Source organism: Strongylocentrotus purpuratus, unplaced genomic scaffold (genome assembly GCF_000002235.5).
Source record: "Strongylocentrotus purpuratus isolate Spur 01 unplaced genomic scaffold, Spur_5.0 spur5_scaffold_5, whole genome shotgun sequence".
NCBI classification, from domain to species: Eukaryota; Metazoa; Echinodermata; class Echinoidea; order Camarodonta; family Strongylocentrotidae; genus Strongylocentrotus; species Strongylocentrotus purpuratus.
The window spans coordinates 13,371,993-13,389,706 of record NW_022145611.1 but is presented as its reverse complement, the minus strand read 5'-3'; the positions used below and the strand labels follow the sequence as shown (position 1 = coordinate 13,389,706).

Genomic DNA, 17,714 nt, shown 5'->3' with positions numbered 1-17,714 from the left:
AGCCTCGGAGAATATACCTCATGTCCATATGTATCATAATTTCACAAATAATTAATTGAATATTTACCTTCTGAGGATGCCGAATATCTTGATGTCCAGCATACCGTATTCATCATCGAATATACACTGGTCACAACCGAGAGGTTGACGAAGCGACGTTTTTCCAGGAGAGAGACGGCGATTATCCATGTTCTGATAATGAGACTATTAATCAAACAGGCATAATTATGCTGATTATGCTGGGAGGAAAATAATCAGCCGCATCTCCTGGAGATACTAAAGAGGAATTACATTTTCATTAAGTAGGCCTATAACGTTGACCTGAGTAGACACAGACGAATCAGAACAAAATAAATTGAAAGATAGAAAGAATTACAAGATGTATCAAAATATTTTGCGAATTGTTTCGGAAAGGCGGTATGTGTGGCGTTAATCACCGACTCTTTCTTTTACCTTCCTGGTACCGCTCTAAATAAAAATTAAACAAAAATACGATTCTTCTAATACAGTAACCATGACTGCATCTTCTCATGATTGATGCGCGCAGGATGACGAATCACAGTCTGCGCATGTACAATAAGGTATGTCACAATAAAGATCGCTTGGTTGGTTTTGGCATCCCCATCCCTTCCTCGTTGCCCCAATTGTGTATTAACCAAATTTCAAGAGTACCGGCGATTATTGGCCCTGGTTTCCCGTAGCCCATATATTAAATTGAATCTGTTATGCAGACGAGTTATTTTATGGGGGTGCCAAAAACAACCAAGCCATCGTTATTGTGACGTACCTTATTGTACATGCGCAGACGGTGATTCGTCATCTTCGGGGAACTATGCCTACACAAGGCCATCTGGCCTTTTTTTAGTTCCCTTTTTCAATTTCTTATATATTGCAAAAGGTTATTAAAGTGCATCTATGTATTGTTTTGATTGAAAATGGAAATAAATAAAAAATAAATAAAAATTGAATTGAATTTATATGACCTCGTCCCAAATCTTACAGTTCGCAAACACCTTTTCAAAGTTTACCTTTAAATCTAATGTGCCTAGCAACCTGATATAGATATTTTACATAATAATATCCATCGAACAAATAGCGAAAGGCAAGTCTTACCAAATGTTACTGCAACACGGCCACATGCATCTAAGGCAATGTTGCAAAACCCTGTACTTTACCTATTGAATGTGCGAATAGTACAGTGACATATAGAGTGGTATATAATTGAGACATGTTTTCTAGAAAGGCAATACAAATTGGGCGTTGCATTGCCTAATGTTGATTTCTTGAAATCCCTTGCGAACATATTCTGCTATAATTTCAGTAATAGGATTAGAGTACTAGAGTAGGTCCAAAGCAATGTTTACATACTCGGGGCTTCACTCATGGCTGGCTGGGACCTGCCCATTCAAACTAATATACTTTTTTAACCGGCAATCAAGCCAAAATATTGAGCGGACCGTGAGGGACCCCCCCCCCCTTCCCCCGCTTCGACCACTCCGTACCTGGTTGCGCCTCAGACAATCATGCAATTGATGGGGAAAGGTTATGAAACAAATTCTGTATTTTTTTCTTTTCTTTGAATGATTCAATTAAACATTTCAACCACTCTTTGAACCTTAGCTGCCGTAAAGGAGGCGTTTTGTTTAAGGATCAGTCGATCTTGTCAATATAATGATAATAATAATAAAAAGTGTGGTTATAAAGCGCTTACCACGGACGTCTCTAAGCGCTATTGACTGAAAGCATCGCCAGGATGTTTCATAACTGAGTTCAAAGACAGCTCAATTCTACTGCTTCTCTGCCAGACCATAAGACTCGCAGACAAACTTAGTCACAAACCAGTTGGTTAGGATTAACACTTCGACGCAGACGATGGCCACTTACCGCCTCCTCGTATTTATCACACTGTGCAGTGTTTCTGCACTTGCTCAGGAATTCGTGTATCCCAACGTCTTCAACGATCCCGAGAGAGATGCTTTCCTCTACGGGACGTTCCCCGACGACTTCGCCTGGAGTTCGGCAACCTCGTCATACCAGATTGAAGGGGCGTGGGATGGTGAAGGCAAGGGGGAAAGCATCTGGGATACTTTTACCCATGAAGGGGGACACGTTTACAACAACGATACCGGTGATGTTGCTTGTGACAGCTACAATAAGTAGGTTGATTAAGATAAATTGTTACAAAATGGCAAGGGGTTAGCCCATCGTCGCAAGGGTTGTCCCTACATGTCATTACATTGGTCAAACCCCTTAGTCTAGCGTTTCGGCAAATTTTGGAAAACGTGGAAAATCTTTGCTCTTAGGCTAAAATGACAGGGGGTTAACTTACCGTTTTTGCGAAAAATATGAAAATTTTGATTTGTGTTTATTTGGTCGCAATGATTGTCCCTGCAGGTCATTAAATTGGTCAAACCCCCATTTATTCCTTAGAGGAGCGTTTGGGCAAATCTTTGAAAAAATGTTGGGGGAAAAACAGGGTAATAACTTATTCCCTTCCACATCATTCTAATAGCTATACGACTTGTCAGTTTAGTCCTGAAAATATTCATCTACGAAAGACCATATTACCCCTAACCCAGATGACCCCCTCAGTACGTAACTGTTTTCTTCGTTGTTCTTTCAGGTATGGTGAAGATGTAGCCTTGATGAAGGCCATGGGACTGAAGTATTACCGATTTTCCATCGCTTGGGCACGGATCCTGCCAGACGGCACCATCGACAACATCAACGAGCCCGGCATCACGTATTACAACAACGTGATCGACGAACTCACGGAGGCCGGCATCGCTCCCATGGTCACCCTCTACCACTGGGACTTGCCACAGGCTCTCCAGGATGTCGGAGGCTGGGACAACGAAACCATAGTCCAACATTTCAATGACTATGCGGACCTTTGCTTCAAGAGGTTCGGCAACCGGGTCAAGTTCTGGATAACATTCAACGAGCCATGGATTGTATCTCTCTTGGGTTATGGTACCGGTGCGTTCGCCCCTGGTATCGCTGAGATCGGCACTACAGTTTACAGGACTACCCATAACATCATCAAGTCACACGCCTGGGCGTATCACACCTACAATGATACATACAGAGCTACACAGGTATTGATTTAAAGTGATTGTACATCCTTCCTTAACCTCAAAAGTGACATCGACCAATGAGGAAAACTTTGGAGATAAAAACAAGTAAAATATGCCGAGTTATGCTAGTATGTCCCATCTGAATGCACATTCATCAGTGCTTACATTATGTTCTCGGTATCTCAGCTTTTAGACACATCAAAGGTGAGATGCAGGCTTTAAAATGGAATGTGATTGGGAAGGTTTGAGCATAACGTAATGCGTATAGGTCAAGGACCAGGTACATCTCTTCTGCGTAGCATACACATTTCATTTACAAATTTAGCTTGCATATTTCGGCAGTTACTTTGATAAAAGTCCAGGGAATCTCAGTTTACCATGCAATCTCGATGTGATAAACAGGGGAGGGTATATAATTATCTTGACTGCCCATGTGTCATAGATCAATTAGTGCAAGTTTCCCCTGTGTCTGGGACCTGTGGTCAACTAGACTGCATCCATATAAATTCTATATTAATTTTTTTTTCTTGATTCTGCACAGATGGGACAAGTTGGCATCACTCTGAATTCCGACTTTGTTGAACCTTGGGACAGGACCAATGCATCCAGTGTCGAAGCCCATGATCGGCAGCTTAACTTCAATCTTGGCTGGTTCGCCCATGCTATCTACAAAAATGGAGACTATCCCGAGGTCATGAAGTCAAAGATCGCAGCCAAGAGCACCGCTCAGGGTTTCAACCAGTCCCGGTTGCCCGAGTTCACTGATGAAGAGAAGACCATGATCAAAGGCACCGGTGATTTCTTTGGGCTGAACCACTACACGTCCAACTACGCCATCGCAGTACCGGAGTACCTTGCGAACCCGCCAAGTTATTGGACAGACTCCGATGTCGGGTCATGGCAAGATGAAGCCTGGCCCGGGTCCGGCTCTGAATGGCTGAAAATAGTCCCATGGGGCATCCGTCGCTTGGTGAAATGGGTCCACGACGAATACCGCGTGCCCATCTACGTCACAGAAAACGGGGTCTCGACCCACGATGTCTACGAGTTAGACGATAAAATAAGACAGGATTACTACCGAGCCTACATCAATGAGCTCCTGAAAGGTATTTCTCTACATACATTTCTATATACAAGGGATTGTTAAATAAATGTTCATATGCATCTCGAAAGGGAGACATTGAAATACTATAAACGGAGGAAGAGCATTGGAATAAAGTACGGAATAGTAGTTATATTAGGTACATTAAAAGATATAAGTCTTCGGTATGATGGTAAAGAGTACAATAGTAAATGTCTGTTCATTCATTTCAAACTAAAACTACGATTGATTATATAGCAAATAAGCAAAGTTTTTTATTGACGAAACACAAAGAAATTTTTCAAGAAATGTTAAGGTTATAACCATTTATTTAATTACTTGATGTAAAAATATATGAAATATGTGAAATAAAACACCTCGGTAAGAAGACCAGAAAAACAAAAATATCAAAAGACATAATTTTACAATAGTCATTTGAAAATATTAGAGGCGCTTTAACGTACTTTCTACTTTTACTTTGAATAGCCGCGTAGATGTATTTTAAAAGCCACTTTGATACTGTATACTTTTTCATCAAGCCTCTTCAGATGTCTCTACTGATGGGTATTTTTTTGTAAACAAATGTGCATACATTACAAACGGCGACGACGATCCACACCTGTATAATTTGAAAGATATATATATATATATATATATATATATATATATTTATATATGTGACATAATTTGATGTACGTACATATATAATGACTCTCATTTCTTGTTAATATTGCATATCCTTTGATTTATTTGACTTCACAGCTGTTGTATTGGATGGGTCTGACGTAAGAGGTTATACTGCGTGGTCGCTACTTGACAACTTCGAGTGGGGCGCCGGCTACAGTGAGCGTTTTGGCATGCACTACGTAAACTTCTCCGACCCCGCTCGTCCAAGAGAGGCCAAGACGTCGGCTACCATGTATGCCGAGATAATTTCCAACAATGGATTTCTTCCGGAGAACCTGATTACGTCTCCGAGTCCGACGACGTCAGGAGCCACCTCGACTACGAATGGGTCGATCATTGCCGTGATCATCGTCGCCGCCGTTTTCGTTAGCGCTTTCGATATGCTCACCAAAACATGATTCGCTTCGATGCAATTAAGTTATGGCGAAATACAACATCGTAGGAATAACGTTTGGGGAGTGTAGTTAACTTGGAAAACAAAATCTTTTCTATTTTCAAAAGCGACAGGTAGATCTCTAACCCAAATGACTGATGCAGTTTACAAGAAAGAATGGAATTTAAGTAGCCATGAACCACACTGTCAAATATTGTGCATGTTATGTTGTTTTTATGTTGATTTAACCAATATGATAATGATGATATTAATAATAAAAATAAGAAGAAGAAGAAGAATAACAATAATAATAATAATAGTTATAATAACAATAAAGATAATGAAAAATAATAATAAAAAATAATGACAATATTACTAGTATTGATTATAATTTATATTTATTTATTTATTTCATTTCTCTTCATGGTCTTTTTCCGAATTACTGGCAAGAAGATCGAAGAAAGAGAAAAGGATAAAAATGAGAGAAGATGTGAGAACAAGAGAGATAGAGAGAGAGAGAGAGAGAGAGAGACCAAAAAAGGAGAAATACAAGGTGCACTTGAACAAGAGGAGAGATAAGACAGAAGAGAATGAAAATGGAGTAGTAATAATTATAGTGCTTATAATAGCGCCTAACACTTACTTTATCAGAGGTCTTATAAGCGCTCTACAAATAATGCAGCATAATTACCCTGGTTTTAGCAGTGCAGCTGTTACGCGCGCTGCGTTTCAAGGAATACATTCCTACCAGGTACCCATTTACTTCACCTGGGTGGAGTGTGGCAAATGTAGATCAATGTCTTGCCAAAGGACATTAGTGCAGCGGGAAAGGGAAATAGAGGATAGAGGGAGGAAAATAGTGGAGGAGAGAAACAAAGATAAGAAAAAGAGAGAAAAGGGAGAGTATAGAGTAGAGAGAGAGAGAGAGAGAGAGAGATGGGAGACTGGAGGACACTAGCGCTGAGCCTATCTTGTCGTAATACTGGTATCCATAACAACGGATGGTATTCTGGGTTTGCAAGCCATGCCGCTTCCATAGAATAGATCTCGTTTTCCATCCAAACCATGTTTTTGTCAGCGTCATCGACAAAATTGAGATAAATAGAACACATCAATGTTTATCTAGTAATTGATTGATGCACACTTTTTATGCATCTGATGTACATCTACACGTTTTTAGGACTTTAGAACACGGCACACGCTACTATGATAATCACTTAAAAATAGTTATTAATGATTAATGACTCTTTTTTCCAGACATGAGATAAATTCCTGGATGTATAAAGTGTCATCATATTTACATGTAGATAGAGAGATAGATAGATAAGATAAGATAGATAATTATTAGTTTCCACAATATCTCGTTTTACATAGAGTGTAACAACATATTGAAGAATGATTATAATATAAATGTACATACAATACCGGTACACACTATTCAGAAATTGTCCTTCAGTTGAACTAAGAGATAAATTATGGTGGCGGAGCCTATATGGAAAAGCCTGTGCAAATATGTACCGCTTTGCAGCATGTGCCCAAATCACATTGCAATATGATATGTAGGGGGGGGGGGGTGGGATGGGGTGGGGGGGGGGGGGGGGGGTTAATGCAAACTGCATTATACAGCATAAAGTGTGTAGTATTTGGTAGAATATTCTTAAGTTTGAATAAAATGCCGACAGCTTGTAAAATGGTGGTACTGATAACTTGTATGTTTAGTTTCCAACTTAGCTTCCAACACTGGCATTATAAAAATACTGCTTCCATTAGAGATAAAGGTGGTCATCAAAAGAAATATTCTTTTTTTAAATCGATTCCTGCCTGTGTTTTATCAAAATGTATGAAATTTTTTTATATTTATATTTAGAGATAACTATTGCTCTTAAAACATACTGCGACGTTTTCAAGTTAATTGTTATTATTCGCCAGTGGTTCAAGCTCAGAATGAGAACAAAAGAGAGTAGTGTCATCGGCGTATAGCATAATTGTGTCAGATTAGTGGAGGATTTGAAATATGATTTGATGTAAATGAGAAAAAGAAGTGGGCCCAGGATGGATCCTTGAGGCACGCCGTATGTTATGTTATGATAGTACGAGAATTTGTTTATTAGATAAAGTCAAAAATTGTAAATAATAATAATAATAATAATAATAATAACAATAATAACAATGATAATAATAATAATAATAGGCTAAAAATACTTCTATTACTTCAACTACTACTACTGCTGTTACTAGCAATACTGATAATACACGTATTTGGGGTTCATGATTCCTTTCGCAATGAGATATTAAAGATAAAGCACTAATATTATTAGGAAAAAGTCTTTTTAAAAGAAAAAAATTACATTATTCTATTTGGATTAACTCAAGTTTATTATATATTCTGTCTGTATCTTCTTAGTTTTATATCATGAATATATGAAATATGTATTACTTTGCACCGGCTGATGATTCTTTAAAATAACCATGGAGTTATTTAGTGTTCTCCGCCGACACTTCATTTAATGGAAAATAAAGTATTATTTGTGATATTAAAGTGAGCCATATAGGATTAATATTATCATCTACTCTTGAACTTTGGATTAACACTAAGCTTTTTCAAATTAAGACAAAGATTCAACGCCTTTGTCTGGACAAATCTTCTAGAGGGTTGTCCTTCAGATTTACCAAGGGCATCGCTCAAATGCACAGGTATGTTTTCAAGCTGAGAAATGTAATTTTCTTTTTCGGGGAGGAAGGGTTTGGCGGGGTGTACCTCAATGGACCCTGGACCTTTTCAAACCTGTTTTCTCCCCTTTTCTATATTGGGAGGCATTTTGCACCCCTTTACCCTTCCCAGATCAGCCTTCAATTACGTATCGTCTATATTATGCTTTTATTATGCCTGTATTATGTTCGGGCTTTTGAATGATATCATATCGTGGTTTTATTTCATTATTTCAATAAACTATTTTAATTTGAAGTTGAATACAATCTGTACTTCTCATCAATGTTTCCCCATCCTTAAAAAACTGGGTCGGCACCCACCCATCCAGGTCGCCCCTCTTCTATTCATGCTTGATTCAATATTGAGGGAACCCTTGTATTTATGATCAGTGGGCGCCGCGGTCCAATATCCCCTGGTGGGCGTATCCCTTTATTTGCAGTTGAGAAGGGATAAGCTGAGTGTAAGGTCAGGAAAAATACTTTATGTTGAAGTAAACTCCTGCTGTGAGTGTGTATTAACAATGGAAACCAGATAATATTGATCAGAATTCAATGACAGGGATGGCTCATGAAAAAGAAGGTGCTAAGAGGAGGGGGGGGGGGGTTGAGTAATGAAATTAAAAGGAAATCAACCCTCCCCTTATTCATAGAGAGCACTTTCCCCGGAACATGCATGTGCCCCCCCCGGCCAAATTTCATAACTTTTGCCCTTCTTTTCTGTCCCCCCCCCCCTTTTTTTTTATAGATGTGTACCCCCCTCACCCTCGGTAAGCGTATCCTAGATCCGCTATTGAACTATGTCACCTGCTGAAAAAACTATATCACTCTGACTGTTATCTATAGTAGAATGACTTTACAAATTTATATTGTTTTATAAACGCACTATCTCATTAATGATAAAATGTGACATCGAAAACTCTGCGAATATGATTTATTTTATCCACCTCAGACAAAGACATTGTGTCGATTCACCTACTAGAGTAAAGACCTTTCGCCTACATATTTGAACCAATCACTTGATTTGTTCTTCTTGTCTCTCTTTCTGTCTATTCTAACCCTTTCTCTCCCCTCTTACCCTCCCCAATTGTCTGTCTACCTAGCCTCCCTGTATGTCCTCCCCCCCCCCCCCGTTCGTGTGTTTGATTCTGTTTCGAAGTATCAATGTCCAATAGGGCAATATTTCGAGTATACACATTATAAACAAGATGTATACTACTACTTCTACTACAACTGCTGCTACTACTAACACTGTACTATTGGTGATGATGATGATGATAATGATGATAACAGTAGTAACAATAGAAAATAATAATGTGTGTGTTTAAAACAATCTGCAGATTCCAAAGAAAAACATTTTGACCTTAAAAAGGATGTATCTTCTCAGGCATTGCCCCTAATTAATGAGCAGATATTGAGTCTCAACATTTTTCATGTTCCAAAACATCTTGTCACAATCCTAAATTGTTACCCCATCATCACTCCTAAAAAAGAAGAAAAAGGATAAAGATAATACGAAAATGCAAGGTACCTACGGCTATTCGTACCAAAACAAAATCCTGTTCTTAGCAATACGACAATATAATGCCCTTGAATGACGAATTTAAAGGTACTGAGCTTTAGAAAAGTTTATTATTTTCAAATATCTATTGGTATTATTCCTGAGAGGGGAGACGAGGAGAATTAGGAGGAGAGAGAGAGAGAGAGAGAGAAAGAGAGAGAGAGAGAGAGGGAGGGGGGGGGGGGCAAAGTAGATACCAAATGTTAGCACTAGATCAGGGAGTGCAACTTCATAATTGGATAGGAGAGTTCCCTTATCTTACACGACCTATTTTCACCACACGGTCGTTACTTAGGTAAGCACTATTTTTCATTATGAATTGATGTGGAATTTGATTATAAGTTGTGCAATTTGAACTTTACAGTTCTATTCAATCTTCTTGACAAACATTGCACTGTTAGCAACAATATTGATACAAACAAAGAATAATATATTTATGACGAGGCAATAGATGCTTTTGCTAAACTTTGGAATGATTGGATGAAAAGGCATATCATTGTCAATATTTAGTTTAGAAGTGGGCCTATTTGTTGAGTGTGTGGGTAAATGGTTAAAAAACATTCAACCAATCATGATATCATACCAATATTCAGAACAGGTAGCAATCCATTTAAAATCGGGGTTCTGGAGCCCACCTGAACTTCCCTCTAAACCTCAATGCTTGTACCACAATACAACAGTTATAAAAGAGGATCCTTTCCCCAATCTTCGTCCTACTCTGACTGTCTTCCTTTGAATTCAGTAAAATGACTCCTGTACACGAGACACGTCGCAAACAAAGAGAAGGAAATAACAAGCCAACATGAGAACAATCGGCAAAAAGTTTTATTACAACATTTGATAGAAAAATGAAATAAGTGAACTTATTACATCAAAATATATATATATATATTGATCTATCTTATGAGAGGCGATAACACTTCAACAAGTTACAATCAACAGTCACTTTTATTTGTACAATAATTAACCAAGTCATCACGATTACTAAAAACATGTATAATGTATTTTATACTCTTTGTATAATGTACTTTTATAACATCATGTATGGCTCCTGAAGAAGCGCATGGAGACGACGTCAATTTGAGCAACATCATCAAATATGGTTACAATGCATTATATGAGCCTTGGTCTATTCACAATCTGCATCAAGACAATACTTGAAATCTGAAGTTTGTTTGTACTTTAATAACAGATAGAGATTACAAAAGTAAATATTTTGTATATTATGATGAAGCCGGGATTATCTGGGTTATCATTCTGATATGATCCTATTCCTCCTGCATCCATAAAATAGGCCTAGTGTAAAATATAATAGTTGACATTTACTGCGAATATTTAAAAACGATAGACGACTCCCATCCTTATCTCCACAGGAATGGCAGGTAGATACAGAGCTCTAGCTAGCTATTACCCACTCCGCGGCATATTCAGGGTCTTTTGCATCAGGCTAGCAAAGGGGTGGATGATCCAAGATTCAGGATTGATGGCGGGATAGGGGGGGGGGGGGGCTGCACATGTTCGTGTCCAAAATATCTGACAACAATTTTTTTTTGACGGGGGTAGAGTTTGGAGGTTTATTGAGGGGCACGGGCCCCTGTACTCGCTGGATCCGCCACTGGTAATACAAATAATGATAATTTGCCTTGTATTCCAGTAACCTTCGCATGATATCAAAGCTCACCTTGACGTTTGGCAAGACAGTCAGGCATTCACGGGACTTCTTGAAGTAAAGAAAAAAAACGTTAGTTGAAACCAAAATGAAAATGTTAATCACTCTTGTGTCGTTGATCGTCTTCGTCAACGTTGGCGACGTGCGCTCGGTCGACGATCCTGAATTTGTCTTCCCCGATGTTTTCAACGATCCTGAGAGAGATGCTTTCCTCTACGGGACGTTCCCCGACGACTTCGCCTGGAGTTCTGCGACGTCGTCCTACCAGATCGAGGGAGGTTGGAACGCAGATGGAAAGGGAGAGAGTATTTGGGATACTTTTACGCATGAAGGTGGTCACGTGCAGAACAATGATACGGGGGATGTTGCCTGCGACAGCTACAACAAGTAGGTTACTTACTCTCTTTAAACTTGCCTATTTCAAATGACATTAACAATGCTTTGATGAAATATTATAAGAAGGAAACGTGAGGGTGCACATGCATGTGTATAAATACTTTGGGCGAAGGGCATTATGCCTGTGGTGTGTCTCATGGATGCGTCACTGCTTTGGTCTTTAGTATTTTTACCTGTTCTTACGTTTCATTTTTGCATTGATTGAACGCCTCCTGGCTCTAAATAAAACATTAATCATACTTTCCTCTTTGTGTTATTTTGAGGTTTAAGGTCATCTTGATTGATTGATTTCAGATACCAAGATGACATCGACACCATGAAAGACATGGGCCTCAACGCTTACCGTTTCTCCATATCCTGGCCCCGGGTTCTCCCCGACGGCACCATCGACAACATCAACGAAGCCGGCATCAAGTATTACAGCGACGTCATCGACGCCCTAATCTTAGCTGAAATCACCCCCATGGTCACCCTGTATCACTGGGACCTACCACAGGCTCTCATGGACGACGGGGGCTGGGATAACGAGACTATCATCGATCCCTTCAATGACTACGCCAACCTTTGCTTTGAGAGGTTCGGCAACCGCGTCAAACTGTGGATCACGTTTAATGAGCCATGGGTGGTGACGTTGCTAGGATACGGTACTGGAGAACACGCCCCTGGCATCGAAGAGATAGGAACCACGGTCTATACAACCAGTCACAATATCATCAAGGCGCATGCCAAGGCCTGGCATACATACGATGATAATTGGAGACAAAGTCAAGTAAGATATTTCCACTGGCTAACAAATGGAAAATGTATAATTCTTTCCTTTAAAAGATACGTTGTAAGATGGGACTTCATTACGCGAGAATACTGAAACCATTATCATCATAATTATGTTGATAACTTATACAAGGGCACCCCTCAGTCCATGAAATGGTGAAAACAAGGGGTAAGGAAGAGGAGGGGTGAAGAAGGGGGAGGGGAAAATGAAGGCGTGGGAAGAAAATGGTGTGGCCCCATATGCACAACCTCTTTCTTAACGTACTTCATCTATTAGTAATACATCAGTCTCACCTCCAAACCGATTCCATCCCGACTCTAAACCGACATATTCTCGGCCATTCGGGGGATAATGATGTTTGCTCAGCCTGGTGTCGGTCTCCTCGATGTGACTGGGTTATAAGACCGATGCCGCAGCCCCATAGTGCGCATAAATAATACTGTAAGGCATACACTATAATTTATACGTCACTGATCATATTGTAGAGTTGTCAATTGTTACATTCAATGGCATTACGGGACGTGTATCACTGTATCAGATTCAAATAATTTCATGTCAGTATTCTGGTTCAATTGCTCCCTTTGAGGTGACATTATATCTTAGCGCATTTTGTCACTCTTTCTTTTCGAAGGCGCAAACGGGCCTTTTCACATTGCTATATTTTTCTATCTTTCCTTCCTTTTGTCAGGCCGGACAAATAGGAATCACGTTGAATTCCAACTTCGTCGAACCTATCGACCGTGACGACGCATCTAGCGTGGAAGCAGCTGATCGTAGCCTGCAGTTCAACCTTGGCTGGTACGCTCATCCTATCTTCATCAATGGAGATTATCCCGAGGTCATGAAGGACAGGATTGGACAGAAGAGTATGGCCCAAGGGTTCAACGAGTCCAGGCTGCCAGAGTTCACCGACGAGGAAAAGGCGTACATCAATGGCACGAGTGATTTCTTCGGGTTGAACCACTACACGTCCAACTACGCCTGGGATCTTGGATTGAACTTGAACACTGACCCAAGCTATTGGGCCGACTCTGATGTGGGCAGCATGCAGGATGATGCATGGCCCACCTCGGCCTCGAGCTGGCTGCGGGTGGTGCCGTGGGGTATCCGAAGACTCCTGGCGTGGATCAAGAAGGAGTACGGTGACCTGCCCGTGTATGTGACGGAGAATGGTTACTCGGACGAAGATGTACGTGAGCTTGATGACGTCATGAGACAAAAGTATTACACATCCTACATCAATGAAGTTCTTAAAGGTGAGAGGATAGGAAACAAGAAGGGGTCTCGCACGGTCACTATAGAATTATCGACGCGCTTCCCTGATCTTGCTGAGAAAACCAATTGAATTCTAGGCATTGAGGGGGTAGCACTGGTCTTACTTTGTGAATAAAATGTGAATTATACAGACCAGCGATTAGCGGAAGGATTGCGAGTCGGGGTACTTTTATCTTCTTTCTCATCCTTTGCCCCTTTCTCTTTCCTTCTCCCCCTCTCTCTCTATCTCTCTCTGGCCATTCGATCAGGAGGAAGAGTCCTCTATGCCTACTGTAGCTAAGCCACTGGTGCCGAAAATTGTCAAAGCATTATCTTGGAATATTATACGGGGGGGGGGGGGGGGGTCTGGGTGCGGATACAAAATAAATAAATAACGTTAGAATCGTAAGTAGAGGCGCGTATTCAATATTGAGGAGGGATAGTCAGTGTGGAAGATCCCAAGTATGCTTGGCCTCAAAGCCCTGTTAGGCCTACACAAATATTTGCCACAATATTCAGGCCTGTTGCGTCCCCGACCTGTATCAGCCACTGCAAAATGAAGATTCTTTAAAGGGATTGCATTTCCGATGTCTTAATCACAACTATGTTATGTCTTATGAAATGACCCAATAAGACTTTTTCGGTAATCCCTTTCTTTAATTATCGGCCTTATGATTGCCATGTTTCAGATGAATTTTGTTTCATCAATCAATATCGAACATTCAGCTAAACGACATTGCCAATGTCGTGATAACGCTCCATTTAAAAGGTAAATATGAAAATGATCATGTATGTAATAGAAAATATTTCTTTTCATGAATGTATGAAAGCCTTGTTTGAAATGATTATGATATTAATTTTGGATCATAATTATTTTGGATCTTAATTACAGCCATTGAGGTGGACGAAGTTGACGTGAAGGGATACACGGCGTGGTCACTTCTCGACAACTTCGAATGGGCAGAGGGCTACACTGAACGTTTCGGGATGGTCTACATCGACTTCAGCGACGAGGATCGAATTCGGGTACCCAAGATCTCAACCGAAGTCTACGCTGAGATCGTGGCCAATCACGGCTTCATAAAGGGCATGACGACGATGCCCACCACGATGATGACGACGGGAATGGCGAATGCCCCGAAGGCGCTCAGTGTGTTTTTGACAAGCTTTATCACTCTTGGTGCATACATTCTTTTCCGTTAGGTACAGTACAATATGGTTGAGCAAGCTTTTTTTTATCCTGAAGGGAGGAACAAAAGCGTCTGATAATTCGGACTCTATAAAAAAATCCTAGTGAAGGCATTTGACCTAGTTAGCGCCTGCTTGCACCCATTCTATGAGCTTCTGTACAAAAGTCTATAATTTGTTCTTTATTTTTTAGAGTCGGACAAGCGTGTTTTCTCCAATCAATAAACTGTATTACAAGATTTTGTTCATGACCCCCATCCCCTTCCACACAAAGAGAGAACGAGTTAAGAGGAAAAGAATCGTTCATGTTGCTAATACGTATAGTTACGAGTTTAGTTGGTTGCTTAAATTATTCAGTTTACGGTTATGGATTAGAAGAAGAAATGATCTTCCATGATAATTTAATTGCTGTTAGTTTCCCCTCCCCCCCCCCCCCGAGGGCCAGGAGCTCGATTTTACAAATTTAGGTGTAGGGCCTTCTTTTTTCTAAAATGATGAACAAATCTTCCGATTCATCAGAAGCCCTATTATAGTTTTAGAACTGCAAGACCTCTGGATTAACAAGTTAATAAGTTTTTAAGATTCGACACCCTCTATATTCCGGCAATGAATGTAGAATTTTCATTAATGTCGAAACATCAGCAGACGCCGTATGGATGACGAGTCGACCGTAAACAATCCACCTACCTACGATTGTTGAAGTAAAGGAGATAAAATCTAGGGGGTAGATGAAGCTGAAGAATCATACTGAAAATAAAAGATTTGATCTAAAATATATTGGGATACGTGACAACGTTTTCGTCCTAGTATGCAAAAGTTATGTAAGAGAAATTTAACATTTTAAATTTTCATTTTTTCATTGTTTCATCACATCTGTTTAGTTTCTTTATGCGCTTTGTATTTGAACCAGTTTTTAGTTCATAAAACTCATTTTGCTTATGACAGAACCTTACCCAAGACAAACTTGCTTACAGGTATGCGTTCTCGAACAGCCTATTGTTTATATTGTCCATCTTATTTATCTGTAAATTTCAAAGTGACAAAGACGAATTGGTCTTTTTAAAAATCAATTATTGAACGTGTACATGAGCCAATGACATCATAATTATATCTCATGAAGCGGGCTTCTCTTTAATTTCAATTTTTAAACACACTATTTTATAACTTTATCTTAAAAATTGGATACTGCACATTCAAGCCAAGCGTATATTGAAAGTTAGTTTAGCGTAACTATCATCTAGTAATGTTACAGGTATTTTCAGAACGTCTTTATTTGCGGATTTAGTTTACAGAAAAGCAATTTTCGAATGCTCGACTTATCAAGTATTATTATAACAAAAGACATGATGTAGAAATCTATTTTGAAATCAGAATGTAAACAATTATAATGATCAAAGAATATAAATCCGGTATCGATTTTGTTCTCTAATCAAATATGCGGAATATTAATTGTATTAAGTTCTAGTAACGATTCATTAATCATTCATTCCGGCTTTCGTGTTATTGCAGGAAATAATAATAATATTCATTTGAATAACGGCTTCACAAGCGCGTGATGATGCGATGTGTCATCATTAGACCTATTTCCTGCTTAGAAATTACTTCCAGTATTACAACTATTCAACACACCCAGGGGTAGATCCGGGGGAGCCCTGGGGGGGGGGGGGGATCGAGCCCTCTCCCCTGTCCCAAAATAGATTTAAAAAAGATGGTAACGTTAATTTTACCTTTAAAAAAGAAACGAAGACGGCCCCCTAGCAATTTGTTTTCGTTTGCTAAAAAAAAAAGGGGGGGGGGTCAATAAAAAAGAGCACCCCCACCTCCGTTGGGCAAAACAAAAAATAGTGCTCATTCCCCCCCCCCCCCCCCCGCTTATTCGGTCGGGAGGCTAAGTCGCCGCTCAATATTTGCTCACGAATTGGGCCCCTTCTTGGGCTCCCTCCCTCGCCGCCGGCTGGATCCGCCACCTGACACAAACTGGTATATATTGCCCATAAATATCCCAGTAAATGTAGCCTTTAGCATTGACTAACGAGTCTACTGCTCTTTAGTAAAAAATATATGTTTTCTTGATCTTTGATCAGAGAAAAGGAAGAACAATTAGAACAATAAGATATTTGTGTGTGCGTGGATGAAGAATTATGAAACCAGTCAACTATTACGGCCGTCTGAGATGATCGTATCGTGGTTCTATTTCATGCCACTTTAAAGTTGAAAAAAAATAAGGTATTTGGACTTTATTCTCAGGAACTGAACATAGTTTGATTTTTCGTTTCATCCGCAGAGAGAGAGAGAGAGAGATAAAGGGGGGAGAAGGGGAGGAGGAGGAATAGAAAGAGAGGGGGAATATAGAGAGGGGAGAAGGACAAAGAGAAAGAGGGGGAGAAAGAGAGAGACAAAGAGACAGAGGGAGACAGAGAGAGAGAGAGAGAGAGAGAGAGAGGGGGAGGGGGATTAAAGGTGTAGATTGAAAGAAAAAGGAAAAAGAAGTACATCACATAAGGATCATTTTTTGGCAGTCATGATTTGTTCTAGTGTCACTCGACTTATTAATGTTATTTTTGTTTACTTCAAATTTTAACAATTTTTCTTTCCATGGCAAGAGGAAAAATATAAAGAAACTAAAAAGAAGAGGAAGATAAAAAAAACAACCTCTCAATGAAACAGCAAATCTAACATGTGTTGTGTAATAGTTCCTCTACTTATGGTTGAACAGTATCGAGAGAGAGGGACAGGGAGAGTTTGATTAGAGAGAGAGAGAATGAGAGAGAGAAAGAGAGAGAAAAAGAGGGAGAAAGAGAGGGATGGGTTAGAGAGTGTGTTTTTGAGTGTAAGAGAGAAAGAGAGAGAGGGATAAGTGGGAGAGTGTGTTGTCCGTGTAAGAAAGAGAGAGAGAGAGAGAGAGAGAGAGAGAGAGAGAGAGACTGAGGGAAAATGGGGAGGATCACAT

The 17,714-nt window shown here is 39.8% G+C and overlaps 1 protein-coding gene across 1 annotated transcript; it reads left to right on the top strand.

Moving 5' to 3' along the window:
- Window positions 1–1,698: 1,698 nt before the first annotated feature.
- LOC105443141 (lactase-phlorizin hydrolase) lies at window positions 1,699–16,230 on the top strand. Its single transcript, XM_030998603.1, has 9 exons — window positions 1,699–2,156; window positions 2,624–3,098; window positions 3,619–4,183; window positions 4,921–5,240; window positions 7,830–7,912; window positions 11,218–11,541; window positions 11,845–12,319; window positions 13,011–13,578; window positions 14,469–16,230. The coding sequence occupies exons 1-9, from the start codon at window positions 1,873–1,875 to the stop codon at window positions 14,777–14,779; spliced, it is 3,405 nt and encodes a 1,134-aa protein (XP_030854463.1). The 5' UTR covers window positions 1,699–1,872; the 3' UTR covers window positions 14,780–16,230.
- Window positions 16,231–17,714: the final 1,484 nt, after the last annotated feature.

What these genes read in the sequence shown, in the direction of transcription:
- LOC105443141 (XM_030998603.1), top strand. Translation starts at nt 1,873, where the DNA reads ATGGCCACTTACCGCCTCCTCGTATTTATCACACTGTGCAGTGTTTCT. An exon ending in ATACATACAGAGCTACACAG is followed by an intron (nt 3,099 to 3,618) that starts GTATTGATTTAA and finishes GATTCTGCACAG; the next exon opens with ATGGGACAAGTTGGCATCAC. An exon ending in GGCATCGCTCAAATGCACAG is followed by an intron (nt 7,913 to 11,217) that starts GTATGTTTTCAA and finishes CTTGAAGTAAAG; the next exon opens with AAAAAAAACGTTAGTTGAAA.